At 43.9% G+C, this 25,000-nt stretch overlaps 1 protein-coding gene across 7 annotated transcripts in view; it reads right to left on the bottom strand.

Annotated features, from left to right (window-relative positions):
• VWDE (von Willebrand factor D and EGF domains) overlaps window positions 1-25,000 on the bottom strand; it is a 304,919-nt gene that overhangs the window by 176,415 nt on the left and 103,504 nt on the right. For all 7 annotated transcript variants that reach the window (XR_015056095.1, XR_015056094.1, XM_085873161.1 and 4 more), the window contains 2 exons: window positions 24,066-24,250; window positions 2,134-2,371 (listed from right to left, as the gene is read on the bottom strand). Coding sequence is in view for 5 of the 7 variants with exons in the window: in XM_085873161.1 (XP_085729287.1) it covers window positions 2,134-2,371; window positions 24,066-24,250 (423 nt within the window). In the remaining 2 variants the exon portion in view is untranslated. The remainder of the gene's footprint in view (window positions 1-2,133; window positions 2,372-24,065; window positions 24,251-25,000) is intronic.

Here is a 25,000-nt window from a genome sequence, read left to right as displayed (position 1 = left end):
TGCTTACTGAGGTGTGAACAGCAGTGATTTTGGACTAAACGATGCAGAAATCAAGAAAATGACCAAACACCAAGACCTCAAGAATGTAGTGAGAAGATCATGGAAGCTGAAGAATGCCAAAGTTGTTCCTGTGATAGCTGGACCTCCAGGAATGATGACAGAACCTCACAGAGATATTAAATATAGGGGCAGTACCCCTGGGCACTCACCTGGTAGTGGCTGGATAAGATAACCAGGCAACCACTGGTAGGCATGGATGACCCACAAAATATATAATGGCAAAGAAAGTAAATACCGATGGATTTTTTTCTTCATGCCATGAAGAATCCTTGGTGCATCAGGTTGTGGTCAAGTTTCATCGAAATTGTGTGTGTGGTTTCAGAAAAGAAAGCAAATACATATTTTGGGGGAACCCCCCTCCCCCTCCCGTAGAACCCCAGAGACCGCAACATACAGACAAACCTACGCACGCACGCACGCACGCACGCACGCACGCACGCACGCACGCACGCACGCACGCACGCACGCACACACACACACACACACACACACACACACACACACACACACACACGCACACACACACACACACGCACACACACATACACGCACGCTTGGCCGATATCGGTAAGTTTTCAGGAATCGGCAGGTTGGAGTCAGTGTAATTACCGGCTATAGTACGTACTGTATACAACCCAAAAACCTTGCGTCACTTTCACAGAAATACACCGTTACATTTATATAGACGTTTCAGGGAGATGTTCACAAACATTATTCTATATAAACAGCTGCGTGCGAAGGGTGGAAAAAAAATTGGCTCGGTAATTTAGAAAATGCGTTAATATGGCAAACGGCTCAGAAATTGGGCGTTATCAAATATATTTGCTTTGAAACCCACAAAGAGAAACCATGTAACCTTTGTAAAGCAAATCCGATAATCAAATGCTTTAGAACCAGGCGGGAGGACAAAGGAAAACCTGAACGAACCTCCATAAGATACGGGATGAAACTTTGCCATCATGGTGCCCTTAACAGGCACGGCATGTCTACACACCCACGGAGAGTCTGTCCAGATCAAAATATACCCAGATGTATCATGTCCGTGTGCGCTGTAACTGTAGATGGCACATCCCGATCAGGACACGAACCGCACTGTGCAGTTCGGTAAGTGGCTTCAGCACTCAAGCACTCCATCGGAGCGCCTGGCTTGGCAAGCGATTACAAATTGCTGTCGATACAACTACGCACCAGGAAACGCCCGTGCAACGTCTGAATTGGACAAATCAACACTCTTGGGGGAGTCGGAACTGCTGATACTTTCGTATCTGGAGCTTACATCTTGTAATTCTGGTTAGTTTAAGAGATTCTCTTGGTTATTCACGTGTACAAGTGAAATAAAGCCATGAACGCTGGTGTCTCCAAGCGTTTATAAGCACTGCAATATACCCAGTGTTTCGTAGCTATGATGAACGGGTATTCAATATGAGTGAGGAAAGTGAAAAAAAAACTTCATCCTTAAGAAGTCGTTAAGACCTGTTCCAAGTCAAGGCGTACGAAGTTGAGCAGGCCAAACAACATGGCGGCTTCAGACCCCAGCGAGGTTACCCAGGAAACGTCTTGTGAGACCCCAGACAGTGAGGGAGCTGAGGATCGCCTGATGAAGGATATAATTAAACAAGGCCGTTAATTATCTTCAAAAGGGGTGTTTTAATTAACCCAAACATCCTATTTTTCACTCCTGCACTTCCTTGGAATTTTCTTAGTACGTGTGCAAAGTTACAGGCTACTAGCTTTTGTAGTTTCGGAGGACACACACACACACACACACACACACACACACACACACACACACACACACACACACACACACACACACACACACACACACACACACACACACACACACACACACACACACACACACACACACACACACACACACACACACACACACACACACAGCCTTTTATAAGTATAGATAAATAAGAGGAAATCAAATAACTAAGGGAAGTCGCTTTGGACTTGCAGAAGGAAACGAAACAAGTGCCTTTGTCATAAGTATTGCTCATCATGAAAAAGCAATCGCTAAATATTTTTTCCAAAAAGTTATATAAAGTACTACTATACACCAACCCGAGGCGCAATAGGCCATGCAACCCTGTGTGGGCTTGAGATAGTAAATATAGAAGGAACCGCAGTTGAGGACAATGATTGGAATGCGAAAGAGGCAGCAGTCCAGGGGAGCTCCTCCTGGCAGGAACTTCCAAGTAGCACAGGCCGTCAGCCTTCGAGGCAGCTCGTTGGGTTTAGGGAGTTGTTCTGAGGGCCCCAGTGCCAGCCATATTGGGGCTTGTGTGCCACAGTGATTCATCTGAGGGGTGAATGGTACAAAATGTAAAAAAACAGATGTACCTCAGATAAAAGTCAGGTACTCTTTGACAAAACATATAACCCATCACAAGAAAAACATCTGAATAACGGCTACAGCCAGCCATATTAGTTACTGCAGAGACTTGTTGACCGTCATCAGCTCAACATCCCCTGACCCACCTGATCATGGTAGTGAATCAACATTGGCACAATGATAATTTGTTTATTAACAAAATATTGGAATAAGAATCACACAAGCTGGTCTTCTTCATTCATATATGCAGCACATGCCTGTGGATGGCATTATTTCCTGGGGGCACAGCTGTGTCTCTGCACCTTTGACCCTATAGGTTAGAGCAGGAATTTGGAATTTGTTCAGGGTGCCAGCGATCGCTTGCCTACTCTTCGCGAAAGACACCGTGGTATCTTCAATGTCCGCCAAATAATGCCAGTAGATCGGACACCAAGTTTAACAAGCATCTGAGGGACAACACACAAATTGATGAATCACCCTGCTTGCGAAACACCATGATGACAGTGTATAGCAGGGTTGGAATTTCAATACAGGCAAGACAGCTCGGAGGTGAGTGTGCGTACCTCTAGGGCCTAGGCCATCCTGCTGGTCCCTCATAAGCTTGAAAATGCCAGATCTTCATGTTAGAAACAAATACAGTTCCTCAAAAAAGGAAGATGAATACTTTGATAACTGAAAAAGCCTCATTCCACCTTCTGACACCCACCAAAGGGGTTACAATCAAACTAAAGCCCTTCGACTTTACTGAAAGTTTCCTGGTAGCCAAGTTCCACAAACATTGAAAACATGAAAAACCTTGAAAATAATATGGAGCGTTAGAAGTATTCCATACGTTTCCTAAAAATAAAAATGTGAGAAACCCATGCAACTGTGTGGTGTTTTGATTTAAATGCAGTACACTTCAATTCACCATGATCCAACCAGTGTGATTAACTGTTAATTTCCCATTTTCCTAAAATGGAGATTCAAGAAATAATTTTCTCTTTTGGTGTTCTGAACCATTATGATCAAATTAAATGCAAAGAGTTAAGTGAATAAACAAAGACATAATGCACAGACTTCAAAAGGCTCAGACATTACAAAGGAAGAGGACACCATAATACAGTGGGGTGCAAAAGTACGAGTTGACTTAAACCAATGCCGATCTTTCTGAAATCACGATTTCAAACACAAATTTGTCATAATATTGAAGATATGTGTCCATATTCTGTAATTTGTTATAGTTATTATTTACTGATACTTTTTCTTAACAGAATAAATGAAGGGTGAGTACGTTTGAAAGAAAGGTAAATTTATGTGAGCAGTCCGACGATGCTGTCGAGTGCAATACAACACTGTGGGTAAAGATCGACTCAAACATAATCCATTAACTCATTAAATCAATCCCAAATGGAGTTGAGGCAGTTCTCAAGGCAAAACGATATCACACTGATTATTGATTCCACATAAAAACAGATGAGATTTTTCTTATTGTAATAAGTGTTGTTATCCTTAAGAGTTTATCGAAATCCCTTGAAAGTAGTTTTGGTTTCAGAGTACAATGATTTATTTTGTTGTCGCATCTCAATTATTAAATTTCCTACTCGACACATACTTTTGCACTCTACAGTATGTGCAAACTCCCTTTATGGTCCACAGATATTGGCCTCAGTACAATTCATGTTTACCATTCATTATAAGTTTGAAAAATAGGTCACATGGTTTGGCAGCTACAATTTTTTTGAAGAACAAACCTTTTAAAACATTCCCTCCAGAACAGCTTGATAGATTGAGGGAAAACTTCACACATATGTTCCTCAAGCCTTGGGAATTCCAGGGTGTTCACGAATAATTGATAGGTCACATGGTTTGATAGCCAAATTGGATTGAATGAAAATCTTTTAAACATTCTTTCTCTTGAACCGCTTCATCGATTGATGTGAAACTTCACAATTGTGATCTAATAGTGATGGAGGAGATATGTTTTAAATTACAACCTGATCTGATGCATTGCTTGGCAGCAATAATTATTTAATGTTTTGAATCTGGGTTCAGGGATTTAAATAACACTTGGTACAAGTATGAATAATGAAGTAATAATGTGAGCGGAGGTAGATCTGTCGACGCCATGGCATCAAAGAGTGCCATTCTAGTTTTTTTATGTGTCTATCGATGTCGAAGTGATGGGTCGTATAATGAAAGCAGATTAGACAAAAAGGGGAAATGTCGCGTAAAATAAAATTCCACATTTTCAGCGGGCGAGCCACCACTCGAGACACTGCACGACAAGGCGAGGCCAAACGCAGGTGACTGGGGCCTGAACTGAACTTCAGGCTGAACTTTGTGCAAGTCAATCGATATATTCAGTGACAGTGCGAATACTTTTTCCTTGTATGGCCATGGCTTACAAATGAAAAACCAAGCAGCTTGGAGAGTGTGTTTGAAGTGGCTTAAGCACTGAAGCAAGTACTCCAACAAAACGGTTGATAAAGAAGAGCTAGCTTGGCAAGCGATTAGCGATCACCAATCGGTCATATTAAACACCTCCTGGAGTCACCGAAAATGTCAAACAATGTCTGAATTGGACAAATGAACACTTTTTTCCAGTCATAACTGCTGGTAAGTTCAATTCAGAACATTAAATGTTGTAATTCGGCTAAGTTTAAGAGATTTCAGAGGTGATGGCATGTGCGAAAATGAAATAAAGGCATGAACACTGGCATCTACGGGCATTTATAAGCATTGCGGTGTATCCAGCAATATGCAGATATGATGATCAGGCATTCAATGATATGAGGCAGGAAAGTGATAAAAAAACTTTACCACGAAGAAACTATTGTAGCCTGATCCAAGTCAAGGCATTGTTGAGCAGGCCAAAAAAACATGGCGACTCCAGACCCCAGTGAGGGCCAGCGAGGTGAACAAATAAGGCCGTTAATTATCTTCAAATGGGTGTTTAAATTAAACCAAACACGCAGTTTACATTCCTGCACCACCTTGGAGTTTCATGTTGGAGTGTGTAGATATATATATATATATATATATATATATATATATATATATATATATATATATATATATATATATATATATATATATTGTTACATATATATTGTTACATATATATTGTTACATATATATTGTTACATATATATATTGTTACATATATATTGTTACATATATATTGTTACATATATATTGTTACGGCTGTGGAAATTCGCAGAGCACCATATAGGTCCTTAGATCAGTTATGCCGATAAGTCTGCGTTCAGATAGATTTCCCCACCGTTGTCTAATGGGATTTATTCGTGTGATCAGGGCTGTGATCTTCGAGTTAGTGTTTTTCTTTTACTATCGTTATTTTGGACCAACCGCTCACAACCACCACCTTGACCACCAACAGCGCTCTTACAACCGCCTTCACACAACCAACTCCTCTCACAACTGCCTTCACACAACCACCTTCTCCACAACGCCAACCACAGCCACCATCTCCCAAACCGCATCTCCCCCAATACCCAACAACGGAACAACACCGCTTCACCTTCAACTCCGCGGGCGCCGCCATCTTTGCGCCGGCAACGGTGAGATCGCTGCAAACAGATGCGGGGGTTTCCTCGCTGCACAAGTCTGTGATTTCACGCACGTCTGCTCGCCAGGGTCGCAGTCTTAGCGCACGTCTGCTCTGTGCACGCTTCGCCTTGGAATTCGGATCAGGAGAGCGAGAGGGGCGGAGCCGGTGGGGGTCAGAGGTGAGAGTGCGGAGATCAGATCTCGCCTCACGGACCCCATATAAACGGAGCGCGAAGCGCCAAGCGAGTCAGTCTAGAGAGGTCGAGGAGCTGCGCAGAAGTCCAGAGCTTGCAGTCAGTGGGGAAGCTGAGGAGAGCGGAGGAGACGGGAGCTGAAGGTGCAGCCCAGCCTGCTGTGCCGCGCAGAGCTGCGCGTTCGTGTACGGGACGTGGAGAGGTTGCCAGCCAGCAGCAAACGGTCTGAGGTGATTGGGCTTCGGGACAGTCCGAGCAGCACGAGGGACGGACGGGCTCTTAAAGAGAGCATCAACTCTGAGAGAGCATAAGGCCCGTTCGTTCCTCTGAGGCGTTGCCGGCTGGGCCTGAATCACCGGGCCGTCAGACGAGGCCTGGGCCGGACCGCGGTCACGACAGCGGCCGTAGGGATGGGACGTTACGGGTCGCCCCAGCGAGGTGAAGGTAACCAGCGCGGCCTCGCGGAGCCTCTGCGGTCTACACGGCTCCGTGTTATAAAGACCCAAGGGGTCCCATCCACCCCTTATCTGTCCTGGGGTTTTTCTTTGTATGAACGTTGTAGCGCCAAGTCCGTAAAGTAGAATTGTATAAGTAACTGTACATAATAGATAGACGGTAGTAGCTCTTTTTCACATTACTTTTGTTGGTTGTATACTTGTGTGCTTGTTCGGCATAACTTTTGCTTGATTGATACATGACTGCATGCGTGTTTTGCATACATGTGTTGTTCGTAAATAAATGTGCTTGTTTAAATGTACCCCGTTCGTTGCATCTTTTCCTTAATTGAGCTGCCATCTTGTACTCGGAATATAGTTGGTTTTCAAATAGCCGGTAAAGTGATCGGGTCCAACGGGACTGCGCGATAATACCCCGCTCGGTTATCCCAAAAGGAAGCGAGCTGCTTCAGCGGCTCGTTTCCAAGCGGTCCAGTTGAGGTACAATCTCTCGATAATCTACCCGCGTGATTAATTAGGTATATCGACAATTCGGCGATTGACCCTGTAGCGCGGGTAGGGTATGGACAAGGTTGTGGTGTGCTTAAAAACACACCGGTGGCTGGTTTTCGGCGTTGATCCGGAAAGCCGCGACTGGATTGTCCGTTCGGTGGGCGAAGCGGACGCTATTGGTTAGACGCGATCGTTCACACGCCGGCAGGCGGAAATCCACAACAAAAAAAAAAAAAAAATATATATATATATATATATATATACATATATATATACATATATATACACACACATATACAGGGTGAGTCAGAAGTAGCGCCCCATTTCTGTTAGTTGATGTTTGTTTGCCATTTGTATTACAGTGTACAAGAAGGTAGAAATAAATGAATGACATGTTTATCGAACCATTTATTCAAGAAAAAATTATTGCGGAACTGTACCAAGCTGTTTTACTTGCAATTTTCAAAGTGCCCTCCCTCGTGATCGATGCACAATTGCAGCCGAGCAGGCACAGAGCGGCACACACGTCTGCAGAGTTCGATATCAATTTCCTCAAACTTTGCAGTGATTTGAGCCTTCAATTCCTGAATGGTACGAGGCTTTTCACGATAAATAAGGTCTTTCATGAGCCCCCAAAGAAAGAAATCTGGAGGTGTAAGGTCTGGGGAGCGTGCCAGCCACTAATATGGTCCACTATATACAATGGCCAGCCACTATATACATATATATATATCGTTTTTTTTTTTTGGCCCTATCTTTCAATTTTAGGAATTCGGCCTAAGTTGACCTTTTGACATCAAAAATAGTTGGTGGTTGAATTCAACGAGCTGATATTGAAATCCTGTTCAAATTTCAAATTAATCAGATGGAAATTAACCATTTTAGAAATTCGGCCCATGTTGACCTTTAATATTCCTTTTTCAGGAACTTATGACACAGGAGGAGGGCATTAGGCCCATCAAAGCCTGCGCCATTATTACCAAACTGTGGTTGTTTGCCCATGCTCTAACTATCTTTTTAAATGTTGAGTGTCAAGCAAGCAGTTGGTCCATTACTTAAAGAGGAACCCAAAGGCTCAAACCAGCATGAGGGTAATCTATCCCTTGATACCTTTCTACAAAATAGATATGATGTGTCTTTTTCCAATTCCCGAATTATAAAGCAGGTAAATTTGCGATTGAAGGTCGAAATCTTCTTCTTCAGATTAGCCGTGATGTCACACCTGGAAGTAGAACACCAGATCCGTACTATATACGGGTTATGTATCCAGTACGATGCAACTCAAACTGCGAATGATTTTCGATTTTCTACACATATGCCGAGTTGATGCATCCTTGGCAAAGTCAGGTCAGGTCAGGTCAGGTACGGGAGCCTGCGTCAGAGCAGCGTGTCGCTCCGTCAACTTTCCGCCAGTACAAATTAGACCATGATTAATGATTCTCAATGGTTTTCAGGAAAAATAAAAATGCGTTTGGGTTCCCCTTTAAGCATGGCAGTTATTGCTAACCTATGGTTGTTTGTCCATGCTCTATCCTTTTCAAATGCTGAGAATCAAGCAAGGAAGCAGTAGGCACCATTAAAACAAGTTCGAATCGCGAACATACCCCATGGGAGTTCATTCGTACAACTCTCAGGTGAGTGAAAGCATGGACGACAGGTAGTTTTGAAATTTGGTAAGATTTTCATCGCATCAGAAAAAGAAACCAGAACACCTCACAAGAGTGAGGCTAGTTTCATATCATCATTTGCGACTTAATGATGCCCAGCGCATTGAATTTATTTTTAAGAAAATAGGCCAAAAGGGCCACTTCTCGGCCTAAAGGGCCAGAATCAGACTTTGGGTCAGGTAATGCCTGGGGAATGGTCTGTAGAATATACCTGTCAAGTTTGGTTCGGTTCCGTCGACTAATAACCGAGAAATAATAATTTTAAGAAAATGGTCCGAAAGGGTGGTTTGTCGGCCCAAAGGGCCATTTGTCGGCCCAATGGGCCATAATCTCTCTTTGGGCTCAGTTATTGCCTGCAGAGTGACCTCAAGGATATATCTGTCAAATTTGGTGTGGTTTCTTTCACAAATAACCGAGAAATAGCAATTTTAAGAAAATGGGCCAAAAGGGTTGTTTCTCAGCCCAAAGGGCTGGAATCGTACTTTGGGCTCATTTACTGCTTGGGGAATGCTCTCTTGAATATACCTGTCAAGTTTGCTTTGGTTCTGTTTACGAACAACTGAGAAATATCAAAAAAAAAATTAAATGGGCCGAGAGGGCCGTTTGTTGGCCCAAAGGGCCATAATCTCACTTTGGGCTCAGCTACTGTCTGAAGAGTGACTTCAAGAATATATCTGTCAAATTTGGTCCGGTTTCTTTCACAAATAACCGAGAAATAGCAATTTTAAGAAAATGGGCCGAAAGGGCTGTTTCTTGGCCTAAAGGGCCGGAATCACACTTTGGGCTCAGTTACTGCCTGGGGAATGGTATCCAGAATATACCTGTCAAGTTTGGTTCGGTTCCGTCTACTAATAACCGAGAAATAATTTTAAGAAAATCGGCTGAAAAAGCCGTTTCTTCAGCTTAAGGGCTGGAATCGCACTTTGGGTTTAGTTATTGCCTGATGAATGGTTTCGAGAATATACCTGTCCAGTTTGATTCGGTTCCGTTCACTAATAACCGATAAATAACAATTTTAAGAAAATGGCCCAAAATGGGCCGTTCCTCGGCCCGAAGGGCCGCAATCGCACTTTGGGCTCAGTTAATGCCTAAGCGCGTGTGTCTGGTATATGTCTGTCAATTTTCATCGAATTCTGTTTCACGAATAATGGAGAAATAGACGTTCAAATGAACTGGACACAAGAAAAGAGAGAATGCGAGCAGCGCTTAGACCCCGTGGGGTGGAAGACCACATTGTGGGGTGGAAGCGGTAAAAAAATTTGAATACATTGTTGAGGTTTGTGGAGGAGCGAGAACCTCTTTGGTATTGTCTCACCAGGATTCAACCGCCAACTTCCCAGACAGAGTGGACGCTCTAATCATTGCAGCACAGAGTCGAGTTTAATCCAGAATCTTTCCATTTAACCCTTCTTCGCTCTTAGTCCAGTCAACTTAGGGTTAGACCCACCACTAATTGCAACAGAAACAAAACCAACTTTATTTAGAGTTTAGACCCTTGGTCTGCACTAAATAACATAATAAAAATCCCAATTAATTGCAGTATTGGAACAATGTTTATTTCGTGGTCAAAAATATTGCATAACTAGGGTACATATGAAAAAGTACATAAAAATACCATCAATCATTAATTAATAACACAGACAGTTAAACTGTTGATGTGATATTACAGCATCTCCATAATAGAAAAGTATAAATTGAATTTATTAGTTGATAATTGTCCCAATTATCTTCATTTTCAATACTGGGGTGTCATTATTATCATCAGTACCATCTGTCATTTCAGTCCCATCGTCTCCTCCATTCTCAAATACACCTCTGCACTCCCCACATGCCGAAGTACATGATATTCCAGTCTTTTTACAGCTGCAGTGATTTGTGCTCCATCCAGTTTTGCATTGACATTTCACAAACTCAAGTAATTCCCTGGGTGCAACGTCCTCGCAAGTTTGAACCGGAATCATTTGTCCGTCTACAATTTTCCAACCCCACTCTTCGGCATCAAGCCCTACATTTTTCCAGGCTTGGACTTGATGATATACACGCTGGCTGTGGAACTTTGCGGCTGCTGAAGTGGGTGGTAAACTTTGAGGTTGAATTGCCTTCTTGCTCGTCTTCACAAGTTCAAGGAACCTCTGGTGTCTTAGTTCGTTTAAATCATCGATCTTAGCAGTTGTCTTGTATAAACACAGGATAGCTTTTTCTCCAGTGGCAGCGACTTCACTCTGTGTGCATCCTGATCTGTTAAAGACCTTTGCCTGCTCGATGAAAGTATCATTAGTCTGGATTAGTTTCAACCCCATGGCTTTCCCAAAACCAAACAATCTCGAAGTTGTGTCACAACCTCTCATGGCATGGACAAACAAGTCATGACACACCTGATCTCCCAGCTCTGATCTTGCTTTATGAATGTCCATGTACCTTTGCTGTTGTCCGGATTTTGCCTCTGGATGGAAGTAAAGTTTCTTGTGGTTGCTAGTGGCATGATGGCACAAAAGTATCATCAAGTCGGTATCATCCCCAACAATGATGGTGTCACATGTCTCAGCAGATGTCAGAGCATGTGCCACAATAACTATGTCAGCATCGCCATCTGCCTGGTGAACTTCGCAGCCAGATTTCTCCAGGGAACTACTCAGCATGTTAATGAACTTCTGCTTATTAGTTTTGCTGGCCAAAAAGTCGTCTTTCTTCATGTTGAGTTGCATACCCGGTGAGACATGGACATCTCTGACTGCTCCTGATCTAATTCGTCTGGATTGGGTGCCATCCTTTGGCGCAGGCCCACAGTCATATCCATCAAAGATCACGGTGGGCTGTTTGTATTTCCGCATTACGTATGTAGTATATCTTTGACATATGGCATCATATGTCTGTCCATTCTCCCAAAGGATCCTGTGCAGCAAAGCACCTCCGTCGATGACATGTTTAATATGGCTGGATTCAAGTTGCTCTTGGTCTTCGTCAGAGATGGCGGGTGCTAATTCCCAGATGGCATTTGCCAGCACCGGCTTAGTGGCCTTTAAGAGAACATCTCGTCTTTCAAAGAGAGCTGCAGGGAACCCACACAGTTCATGACGAAAGGCTTCATTGAGTTTGTCCTTCTGTGTACCAATGATAACCAGTCTTTGGAACAGTAGTTGAGGGTCAATGTGCACATCTTCAGCATCAATCCGGATTTTTGACTTGGATTCCATCGTAATTGCTGTATCTTTTTTCCGAAATGTGTAGTTGCAGCTTTTTCCCAAATATTCCATCCAGAATGCTATCCCCAACCTCTTTAGCCTGAGTCACATTCACTTTCTCAGCTGCAATTACACCAGTCACTACATTCCTTAGACTACTTTCCTTATCGAATGGATTCTTGTCCTGAAGGAATTGAATCAGTTTGTTCACATCGGCAGAATCCTTCTTCTGACGGGCTGTGGACAGGTCTTTGTGTTGCTCACTGGTGGCAAAGGTTACAGAGGTAAGGTACTGCATAGCTTGGTTCACTTCTGCACTAACCGGACTCGACATGCACCACACATTCCTTTGCGATTCTGTCATTCCTTGTCCTCTGGTTAGACCACCTGTTGTTTTGAGGCTTCGCATGCATAGAACCTGTTCTATTACCAAGTCAGGAGACAACCCAGCCCAGAATCTCTCAGACCTGTGCACAACATGAAGTCCATCTTTGAACTGATTGCAAAGTGTCTCCTTTCTGGTCTCAAGATCACACAGCTTATGCAAGTAGATATGCAATGACTTCATGTATAAATTGTGTCCTGAAGCTGCCAGATAAGGTAACATGTCATGCATTGCGTGAAGATGAAGTGCCCAGTTCTTGGTCCTTTCTGATCTTAGAAATTTGCGTTTGATGTCAACTATCTTCGTGTACATCGTCCACAGCTGACAAGTATTCATTTTTTCTTTGGGTGTGTCATTTTCATTAGAAATCAAGGCTTGCATTGTTTTCAATGTTGGTGATGAGTCAACCTCTGACAGGGATATCTCTCGGTGCAATCAGTTGGTCAAGCATCTTTGCAACATTCTCCATGATATCTGGTACCCCTTGTTCCTCATCAGTCGATTCCTCGTCTTGGGCTCTATCTAAAACCACTGAGGGCAAAGATTCCTCATCTTCAAATTCTTCATCAGCATCACATTCATCCTCAGTCTCAGAAGGTGACTTTGAATCTGCCAGCAGGATTACATGGAGGGCAGTATCCACAAGGAAATGTCCCCTCATAGTCCTGGCAACAGCTTTGCCACTCATGATGTGAGTCACAGTGTTGCTGGCGAACACCTGTTCCAGAGTTTCCTTTAATCCAGATCCCTCCATCAAATGGCCGATGCAACCCAAGTAGCTCATGAGCATGTGGAAACCTCCGAGCCTCAGTATAATTGATTGGAGTGGACTTCCCTCCTTTTCATTTTCCAGGATGGTGGTAGCCTTCCACCAGAGTGTTTGATCAAAGGTTATCACAGGAGTAACCTTATACCGATTGGAATGATCAAACACAAAACACAAGGTCAAGTATATACACGTCAAGTCACCCGGATCCATGTCAATCATTGGCAGCAGCCTTACGGGGTAGGTCTACCTCTTAAAAGAGGCCTGAAATATGGTCATATCCCTTCAACACCATGTTTTTCTGAAAGATTAGCTATGAAAACGTAGGTATAGATACCAATTTTAGGTTCCTACTGTAAAAACTAACTGAGTTATGTCAATTTTGGTGTAGAACTATTGGCTCATGAGATTGGTAGATTCACAATTTGCAATCATAAAAATCAGCATGTTCCAATACCTGGACTTAGTGGGATTTTTGATGGAATTTCTAGGACCCAATTCCATCAAATAAAAGTGGTTTCATTTCTGTTGCAATTAGTGGTGGGTTTAGCCAAATTTTCGCTAAATTTACTGGACTATCTTGCATGTTCCTTATATTGTCACCCAGCATACACAAGGTAAGTTAAACTGTGTTTGCACCATTCCGCTAGCATTGTCCTCATGCCGTATACCCTTCCTTCTCTCGAGTAAGTTATGTTTTTACCACTCTGCAACTGCAGCAGATGCCGAGCTTTGGCAGAATGGTTTGCTATGTGATCTTAGTTCATTAAGATGGGTACCTTTGCAGTCATGTCACTGCATTTTCTCCACCCTCGTTCATCATGCCACACACATATGTTACATCATTCGATATGGATCATGCACACGAGTTTGACCAAAGAGTATGACAAAATCCAATGCAAACCAAGGCTTGATGGATAATCACCACACATTTCTTGACTTGGATCACATATCGAACTTTGAGAGGGTTGGTGAGAAAGTAGATGGGAGGATTTGTGGTACAGTCCTGAAAGGGAGAGGGAGAGGGAAAGGGAGAAATGTCTCAGGACATATTTCAAGTGTTTGACCAGTTGATGATTTTGTCAAGATCTGAGGAGAGGAAAGAGGTTGCTGCCTGTCTGTCTGTCAGAAGGATGAGAGATGTCACGGCAGAGAGTGGAGTTATCAGCAAAGAGATAAAGAGGATTTTCCAGAGATTCGGAGAGATCATTGATGAAGATTAGGAATAAGATGGGGCCTAGAACACTGCCTTGGGGTACTCCAGCCTTGCCAGCGAAAGGAGATGAAAGGGTTCCGTTGAGAACCACACATTCATTACGAGGGTGGAGGAAGTCAGTAATCCAAGAGTGGAGTTCGCCTTGGATTCCATAGGCAGACAGTTTGGAGAACAGAGTAGGATGCCAGACTATTATATATCAAAAGCACAAGATATGTCCAGAGAAACGGCCCTGATCTCATGCCTGATATTGTGGACCTCCATCCATTGTTGGGAGAGTAGAAGCAGCATGTTCAAGGTACAGTGACCAGGTCTGAATCTGAATTGATGATCTGAGCTCAAGCTGTTAGAGTAAAGGAATGATTTTATGTTAACTGTGATGATGGATTCGATGAAATTGCTGATGATTCGAAGTCATCTGATTGGTCTGTAGTCGAGGGGGATCCGTTTTTTGCACCTTTGTTATCTAATGCTGTGATATTAGCTGATTTCCAAGCAGTTGGAAGATGACTTTTGGTAAATGACAGGGTGAAAAGGGCAGAGAGAAGAAGAGCAACAGCAGCATAGCAGGCTTTTAGGAAACATGAGCTGATGCCATCCAGTCCAGTTGCAAAGTCAAAGTCGAGGGTTTCCAGAAAGTTTTCCACCTTTTCAGGTGCAAAAGGCCCATAATTCAGAAGCAGTTGGGTATGAGAGGGAAGGATGGGTACAGAGAGGGAGGGGTTAGGGACACAAGATTTGGAGCAAACACAGAACTGAGGCCTTCGAGTTGGGTAGCATTTGTACAGACTCATGGTGTATTTTAAAGTTTATGTCAAAAGCAATGTTTCTTTTGATAGTGATAATTTGGTCATAGCAGAGCTGAACTGAAGTTGTTGCTAAATGAGAACAGCATTTTCCAGTTAGCTCTGACATAATCAAAAATGATGAGAAAGCCGTCTTGGAAAGTGTAGCCAATATCCCCTCACTGAATGTGCTTCGATTGTAAAACATGATGTAATAACATATATTCTGATAAAAAAAATCATCTCATCTTAGCTTTTTGTAATATGTTATTTTAAACGACCAATAATTACCATGGATTAATTACAATAATTACCTTTATAATGGAGCCGTAAAGACTAGAGATTACAAGAAGTTTTGGTGCATCAGGCTGGGAGCTCGACACATCACCATCGCCAGTCTGAAATGTCTTGGCAAGTACATTGAGGGGAGCAGGTTGGACACTGCATGGGAAATATCTGGTGTGTATGGGTCTGCCAGAGTACGGCAAATCATTGAGGGATGGCAATTGTATCCAGAGTTGGAAGCGCACACCATGACAATGCTAGGCAGTGCAGTATTTACTTTTTGAAGAGTCAGTGGCAAATAACAAGAAGAATCTCAAGGCCAAATTGATGGATGTGGTGCAAGTATTTAATACTTATCGATATGACAATTCAAACAAAAATTTAACTGCTTTTATAGAGAAATTCCAGGAAGTTCATCAATGGATCGGTATCAGTGACGAGAAAGGAAAAAAAAAATGTGGCTTTCACATTCTCAAAGCAAGGGTGTCCAGAAGTTCATGCAGAAATATGTTAAACAGGTAGAGGCCTTACTAATGTTCACAGGAGTGCCAAGAAAAGTGATTGGAAAATGCATCCGGCAACGATTGAAAAGTTGCTTCCTTACTATGTGCATGTGTAACTATGCACATTGGGGCCCATTATACGTTTCCGTCATGATGGAGCTGCAAGCTACTGACAGAGACACATGGGATTCTCGAAAAGAGGGCAATTTTGGAATCACCAAAAATGGAAAGTCATTCACTGCAATAGATCTTGATCATGCAATCGAACAGGAGCACAAAAGATGAAAGGCAGAAGTGGATTCATTGGCATAATTGGAAGTGAAGAAAACATGGCAAAGGAATTTCCTGGGATCTCCGACTGTCGCACGACTTGTTGATCAATTCAAGGACTATGCAAGAATTGAATCAAGGAAACCAGCATCTCTTCACCACAAAATTCTCGGTGGCAAGAGTAGCAAGATATTACAGGATGCAACAAAAATTATTCAAGCACTATCGACACAAGAAAATCCCATCTTGAAAGAGGACATGTTCAATCGTTCATCATTTGCTGCTGTTCCTGACCAAATCAAACCACATATGGAGGATCGTGATTTACCTGGAAAGAAAGCTTTGGAGGAATTTGTATCAGGGAGAATGGTGGAGAAGAAAGTAGACTTCTGGAGTAGCCCTCAGAAAAAAAAGAAAATAAATATCCCTATTTCAAAGACGTAGGAGCAGGTCTAAAAACAAAGGTCAAGGACAAAGTCGTTGCAATACAGCAGGAAAGGAAACTTCTATCAAGATTGGTTGCAATTTCAAAGAGCAAAGCAGAATTTACATATCAAAGAGTGTATTGGAAAACATGAGTTCAACATTGCTCCACCATCAAATTTCAACCCAGATTGCTCTATGATCATGCTCTCTTCAAAACATCAGGTCATTTCCCTGATGCAGAGGATAGAGCCCTTGTATATAGATTCAGCCACTACGAGAGAAGCATTGCCCAATCAAAACGATGCATCATCGGTGCTTATTGTTGATGCTGTGTACATTGTACATATGGTAAAGAAAAAGACTCCTCAAAAGATTTTGTAGATCACTTTGTTAACATTGTTGTAAATCAGGCAAAACATTTCAATGAAATTAGGGTAGTCTTTGACCAATATATCAAGGAATCCTTGAAAGAATGAATGCGTGCAAAGAAGACTGGCGAAACAACTGCAATCCACTTCCATGTAAATGACGACACAAAAGTACCTCGTATAAAAAAACAAAGTTTGTCTCATATTAAAAGAAAGTCAGAACTAACAGTATAACGATCACAAAAATTGCTTTCTAATTTCAGAAACAGTACAAAGTAAGTGTTTGTGATGTATCATGGAGTAACAGAGTCAAACTGTCCAATTCAATAAATAGTTAGTATGCCAGAACTGCTTGAGAAAAGATTTACATTCAAGGAAGGGGATCAGCTGTTCGTTCTGAATGCTATTGATGTCATGCTTCACAGATGTCTACATACTCTTGATAGGACACCATTCTCAGATTCCACCATCAACCACCCAAGTTAGGAATAAAAACGGACGGTTGAGTATTCAAGAATGCTATGATAATGTTGCGGATTCGCGCCCGCCGGCGTGCGAACGGCCACGTAACTCGAATCGCGGCACGTCGCCCACCGGACGGACAATCCAGTCGTGACCCTCTCGGACTAACGCCGGGAACTAGTCACGGGTGGACCTTTCGGCCTCACCACGATCGTGCCAATCGGCCCCCCGCGTGGGATAGGGTTGCTCGCCAAATTCGACCTACCTAAGTACCCACACGGAGGGTAGACCGGGCGATCGCACCTCGCCGCAGGTCGACTTCGGACACGGGCCACTTTAAGCGACCCGTTCCGTACTATCGGGATAACTGAGCGGTGTTATCGTCAACCTGGACGGTTCGATTAATTATCGGGCGTTTTAGCCCACGACCAACCCTTTACGTGAAGTAAGATGGAGATTCAATAGAGGAAAAGACGAAGCGAAGCGGGAAAACAGTTCAACATAAAGCACATTTATTTCACGATGAACGGAAAGCACACATATACAATTACACCAAAAGCAAATGTAAAAGAAGAAGAAACACAATATTACACAAAAAGCAAATGCAACAATGCAGATCTAACCGGCTACCGAGCACACGGCAACACTTATACAGTTTTACTTCACAGACGGCGCCGACAACACATATACCCAAAGCAAAAGAAAAGGACCACCCTCAAGGATGAGGGGGGTAGGCGGGCCTGGGGCCGAGACCGCGTCGGGCCTACCCGTCTGGTGATGAGCCGCAAAATGGCGCTGGCGCCCCGACTCCGCGGGCCTCGCTGGGACTGCCTGGTATGGGGTGGGAACGGGGCCCCCTTCTCGCACTATCTCAGCGCGGGGGGAAACAGGAGGGGGTTGTTGATGCTCGGGGGGGGGGGTGGATATCTCCCTGTCTCGGGTCCCGCGACGAGCGTCTCCACCACGACCTCGGTCCCGCCGCCGGCCTCTCCCTCTGCAGCTCCCCGACTCCGACACGAGCACCCCCTCGACCGTCTTCGCCGCCGCCACCTCTCCACAGCTCCGTCCAACCGCCCTCTCCGTCTCCTCTATTGACTCGTCCCAACTCTTCACTGGCTCCGAACTCTTCACTCTCTCCCCTCCGTACTCTTCTGTTTGGCGAGCGCGGCCCCTTATATGCCCCGTGGCCTCGCTCCTTCACCTTCGACCCTTTACCTCCGACCCTTCACCTCTAACTGGCTCCCCATTGGACCGAGGAAAAGTGGGCGTGAATGCTTTTTGATCCATGAATTTGCATATAGCGATATTACTCCAACGCACCTGGAGGTGGGGCCAAATCGCCCCACGCTCGCCGATAGGACGGAACAGAAGTGGGCGAGTCGTTTTTGATCCGTTTTCTTCGGAAAGGCCGGCGCTTTTGCACCCCTGCTCGGTGCGTGCCCTGCACGAGTCCAGTATCGGTGCCCACAAGCGGCGTGGGAATGACGGTGATGCGATGGTTGCGAAGGCGAGTTGTGACGGTAAAGGTCGTGGCTGTTGTTGTGAAGCGGCGTTGCGGTTGGTGGTTGTTGAGTGATGGCTGTTGAGACGTGGTTGGTGGTGGTAGTAATGGCGGCTGGTCCAAAATAAAGATAGTAAAAGAAAAACGGCCATCTAGAAGGGTCGCAGCCCGCATGAATGACATTTATTCCCTCTAAACAACGGGTTTGGGCCTAACTACACATATACTTACCGAGATATCTCACCTAAGGGACCTGAATGGTGGTTTGCGAATTTCGTCAACCACAACAATAAGCTTGGATCCAAGCGAGCTGCAGCTTTGATAGGATGGTACGCCTTTAAAGAGAGTGACAACACTGGAACATTTTCCGGAAAGAAGGAAGCAAACCAATTCAGTGCTTTCTTGGATGCAGACCTTACAATTCGGCGGAAAATTAGGGCACTTGGTGTTGGCACTGAGATTCCTCACAGGATTTGCCGTCAAATTTGAAAGACTTGTTTGTTTGCGATACAAGACCCGCAGCATGGAGTCTGAAGAAATATCAGAATTGAGATGGATGCTGTTTGCTCAGCTTGGTAAAGAAGGCCAATAATTATTACCACCCACAACTTGAACTTTGATTCCACACACAGAAAGAACCCATCACATATCACATATCACCGAAGAATTGTGTAAGTCATCAAGCCACCCGTACCCAGAGCTTCCACCAGCTACAAACTACGATTGGGAGAACATCAAGGGACAGCTGCAACCAATTCTCTGCCTAAATCTACCTGCTCCAAAAGCCCTGTTAGAGTTACGAAGTTGCAACTGCACAATTGGATGCAAAAACAATCGTTGCAAAAATGGACTAGCTTGTTTGGATATGTGTGGCTGTGGAAACAGCTGCCAAAATCCTGAAAATGAGGAACCACTAGAAACAGATGAACTCCCGTGTTGACATTTATTGTAGTACCTTAAATAATTTCATTGATTTTAACTTTTTGGTTCTAATTTGACAAATGCTTTCTGTTACTAAAAAAAAAAAACGAGTTCCCTACAAATGGGGGTCCAAACTGCATGGTAACTTGGAGTTGAAGACTAAAAGTGTCACTAACCTTTTGGTTCAGAGCTCACTTAGAGGAACATTTTGGACTTTGTCCGATGTGTTTTGGACATTGCGTCATCAATTATGGTCCAAAGATTTCACATTTTGGCTGTCCTTGACCTTTGACTGATGTTCACCATATTACTACACATTGTCAGGACTACCTTTAAGTATCAACACCTAAAGTTTCATGATAATCCAGCTATTAGTTGGCAAGATTTTTGCATTTGATCAAGTTAACAATAGACTTAAGTTAAGGTAAGAAATCAAGTTAACAATAGAATAGTGATAGGTCTCCTATCACTACTTTCTCAAACATCAACTCATCCTGGGAATTCTTTCAAAGAAACTTGCTCTCCCTCATGCACAGATTTATCCCCTCTCGTGTTCAGTTGTCTTACCCTTCCTCCCGCCCTTGGTTTACTGAAGCTTGTGGTGAGGCAGTTGTCCTGAAACAACTTGCCTTTGCCTCATGGAAAGCAAACCCAACTGAGGGCAATCTCGGTTCTTTCCACAAAGCTCGGAACAAGTGTGTATCTACCCTCAGGAGAGCCAGAAAACAACATCTTTCTCATCTCAAGTCTGAACTCTCAAACCTCTCTCCCTCCTCAAAATCCTGGTGGCGTTTAATCAAATCTGTTTCTGGTGTATGTTCCCCCTCCATCCCCTCCCTTACCTCAAATGGCCGCACTGCTGATTCCACACGTGATAAAGCTGAATGTCTAAACTCGGTGTTTGCAGCTAAATCTTGTGTCCCAAACCCATCACTATCTCTACCCACTTTACCCAGTCGCACCCAACTGTCCCTGGACTCTGTATCCTTTTCTCCTGACAAGGTGGAGAGCTTGCTTTCAAACCTCGAGTCAGATTCTGCAACCGGTCCAGACGGCATCAGCCCACGTGTCCTCAAAGCCTGCTCTTCTGCTCTTGCTCACCCTCTCTCTGTTCTATTCACCCTCTCATTTTCCCAAGGTCATCTGCCATCTGCTTGGAAATCTGCTAACATCACTGCCCTGCATAAAAAAGGTGCAAAAACAGATCCCTGTAACTACGGACCAATCAGCCTTCTCCCAATCATCAGCAAGGTTATGGAATCCATCATCGCTTCAGACATGAAATCCTTCCTCTTCTCCAATGGCTTGATTTCCAATCATCAATTTGGTTTCAGACCAGGTCACTCTACCCTGGATATGCTGCTACTGCTCTCCCATCAATGGATGGAGGTCCTCAATGCCAGACAGGAAATCCGAGCCGTATCCCTGGACATATCACGTGCTTTTGACACAGTCTGGCACCCTGCACTACTCACCAAACTCTCTTCCCATGGTATTCAAGGCCATCTCCACTCATGGCTCGCAGACTTCCTCTCCTGTCGCAGTCAACATGTGGCCCTAAATGGAGTTCTTTCATCCCCTCTTCCTGTGCAGGCTGGAGTTCCTCAAGGTAGCGTTCTGGGCCCTGTTCTTTTTCTGGTTTTCATCAATGATCTCTCGGACTCTCTGGAAAATCCTCTATTTCTCTTTGCCGATGACTCCACCCTCTGCCGTACCATCTGTCATCCCTCAGACCGGCAAGCAGCAGCTTCTTCGCTCACTGCAGATCTGGATAAAATCACAAACTGGTCCAACACGTGGAACATGTCTTTCAATCCACACAAATCTCACACTCTCACTATGTCTCTTCGAAAGGACCGTTTACAAAACCCCCATCCACTTTCTCAACAATCCTCTGGAAGAAGTCTTTTCTTTCAAGCTTCTGGGTCTCACTATCTGCCATGACCTTTCCTGGGAAAGTCACATTTCCAACCTTGCCTCAAAAGCCAGTCGCCGACTGGGAATCCTCCGTCGTGCAAAGTCCTTCCTCGGCCCTCTTGAGCTCCTGACCACTTACAAAGCTTTTGTCCGTAGCCTGATGGAGTACTGCTCTCCCCTCTGGGCTGGTGCTCCTGCCTCCCACCTTTCTCGACTTCACGCTGTCGAAACCAGGGCTTTTAAGATCATTGGCATCTCCCACAATGAAGCTGAGTCTTTGGGCCTCTCACTCAATCACCGCAGGTTGGTCGGTGGTCTTTCTGTCTTCTACCGACTCCTCTCCAGCCTTGCCCCCCCTGCTCTCTCTGCGATTTGTCCCAACCACATTTCCACAGGGCGCTCAAGGTCCGCCAACAACCCCCTTCTGGTAAAACTACCAAAATCACGAATCACTGCTCATCTTCACTCTTTCATTCCTCTTTTTTCCCGCCTTTGGAATAAACTTCCTCACTCTATTCTTTCCCATTCTTCCCTCCAGGCTTTCAAAACAGCTGTTCACCACCACCTCTTATCTTCCCCCATCCAAATCCTCGATCTTTTCTACCCCCGATAATCCACCCAAGCCCACTTCCTTCAATTCTCCTGCTTTCCTTCCTGAAAGTCCCTGTAATGTCCATCTTCTCCTCGCCATGTTCCCCGTCCCATCCCCATCCCTCTCCCTTCCACAGTTCACCTGTGTCTGTTCCCCAATGTTTTGTCCCTTCCACTCCCACCCCTCTTGTCTCATGCCTCCTTGCTGTGAGTTGTGTGTTAGCTCTCATACGAGCCTCGACCAAGGTATACAAAAAAAAATAAAAAAAATAATAAAAAAAATAGTAAATTTTAACTGTTGGGAAATCAATCAACTGCTTTCAAGTTAAGGTTATAACGTCAAATAAAATATCTTTTGCAAGTACTTACCAGTACATAATATATCTGTGTTTGTGTGTTTAATATGTATGGATGTGTGGGGTGTGTGTGTGTGTGTGTGTGTGTGTGTGTGTGTGTGTGTGTGTGTGTGTGTGTGTGTGTGTGTGTGTGTGTGTGTGTGTGTGTGTGTGTATGTATTGCTATATCTTCCTTCTTGGGACTATGGTGCAGTAATTGGTCTTTATTTTGATTATGTTTGAATATGGTGCCATCTTAATGACACCCTTCCGATTTGGCAACAAGATGAGTTAACCTTTACTAGTACCATACAAGGTAGATCAAAAGAAAAATTGCCTTTGGAAGAACTTTTAAAGTGTTTGGACAAATGCTACCTGACTTCTTAACAAGCGGAGTCAGCTGTGATGCCATTTGAAGTGAGGGAACTGATGGAAGGGGAGCATGCACCAGAGATGGACTTGACAAGGCACCACCAGGTTTTAGCGGAAGGAGACAAGTTTGAAAGCTCTTGCGATTGGACAGGTGTTGTTTGCTGGCTCTCCAGAAAGTAGACATACACTTGTTAAAGGCTTTATGGAATGATCTGAGGTTGCCTTCAGTCGGATTTCCCTTCCATGAGGATAACGCAAGTTGATTTAAAGCAACTGCCTCACTACAGGATTCAAAGTACCAAAAGCGGAAGGATGAGCAAGATATATAATTGAAGACGAGACGGGATGAATCTGTGCAGAAGAGAGAGCAGGGTTCTGGAGAAGAATTCTCAGGCTAAATGAATATCAGTGGCAGTGGATATAGAAGGCCAGTTCTAAAGTGTAAAAAAAACACCAAAAAAACAAAACAAAACATGAACAAGGGAAGCATGAATGTCGAAGCAGGTCACATTTTATAAACCTTCAATAAGTGGCGCACGCGAATGTCAGGGTTCCACGGTACTTAAAAGGTACAGAGGGGGAAAAGGCAACACATTTACAATGGAGCAGCAGGGCAACATGCAGGGGGAATGAACGAACAAGAAAAGAGAAGGGGATGAAACACAGGATGACAAGAGCATGCGGCCTGGAGAAGTACACAGAAACCCATTGCAGTGTACACAATTGTAATACATACACAAATTGGTTCCAAGTTTTATGATATTAAATTGACTTTCACAGAAAGTTTTATTATTAGCTTCCTATGTTACACACAATCATCTATTGTGCCTGAGGAGGCCGGCTGTGAAGCTGGTGAAATGCTGCCTAAGACCGGGTCTGTTCTTGCTTTTTTTTGCTCATATTAGCGGAGTCGATCTAGTTTTTACTTTTGGTTGGAAGCATCTTCTTCTTCTTAAAAAGGAAAAATATATACATATATATTCAAGAGAAATAGAAAAAATAGCAGGTAGCCATACTGGAACACAGGAGGTTGGCATCTGGGCGTGCTGCCCATCAAGCTCAAAACGGTACCAAGCCGCAGGCAGTCTGTGATCACACACAAGCTCATGGATAGCTGAGTGCTGTAGTGACAGAGAGTTGAATGATGTACTCCGATATGGATTCCTCAGGACACGGTGTCTGGTGGCTTGGCACTCAGGGGCTGTGCAAATACAAATAAACACAAATTATACAAAAATCAAGAAACATGAGCAGAGCACAGTGAAGGCAAGTTGATTGCAGTGGAATTACAAGCTTCCCTCATCCCCTGAAACAGAATGGTGAGCTATTCAGGATTGGTTTTTAACATGGAAAAGTTCAAGATTTGTCATGAATGCCAAAACACTCTGCCAACTGCAATATGGCCTCCATCACAAACACCCCCGCTCCCTCATCCCACCTTCACCAAAGTACACTTTTTATTGGGTTTTTTTTCCTACAAAAATTGAGGCTCACGGAAGAGCCTGAGGACAGAGGATTATAGAAAAGTTTATTCTATAATCTATTCTATAGATTATAGAATTCTATAGATTATAGTTTATTCTATAAGAAAAGATTATGGAAGTTTATTCCAAAGACAGATTATGGAAAAGGGCAACAGAGTGACATTGGGGCAGCAGGACAACATGCAGGGGGAATGATCGAACAAACACAGCCATAGATTTGAACGAGAATGACAAGAGCATGCGGCCTGGAGAAGTACACAACAACCCAGTACACACAATTGTAATACATACACAAATTGGTTCCAAAGCGTCACAGAGCGTCATGGGGGTGGGTGGGTGGTGAGATGACGGGTAGGAGTGTCAGAGCTGCAGTCACATGATGACATCTTCATCTTTATCTTCATGGGTGCAGCCATCTTAGATTTATCTTCACCATGACGGGACGTGTCCATTTTGAACGACGTAGC

This window comes from Eptatretus burgeri, chromosome 3, assembly GCF_056783735.1.
Source record: "Eptatretus burgeri isolate ZD-2024b chromosome 3, Ebu_testis_v1, whole genome shotgun sequence".
Lineage (NCBI taxonomy): Eukaryota > Metazoa > Chordata > Myxini > Myxiniformes > Myxinidae > Eptatretus > Eptatretus burgeri.
This window is presented reverse-complemented; position numbering and strand designations above follow the sequence as displayed.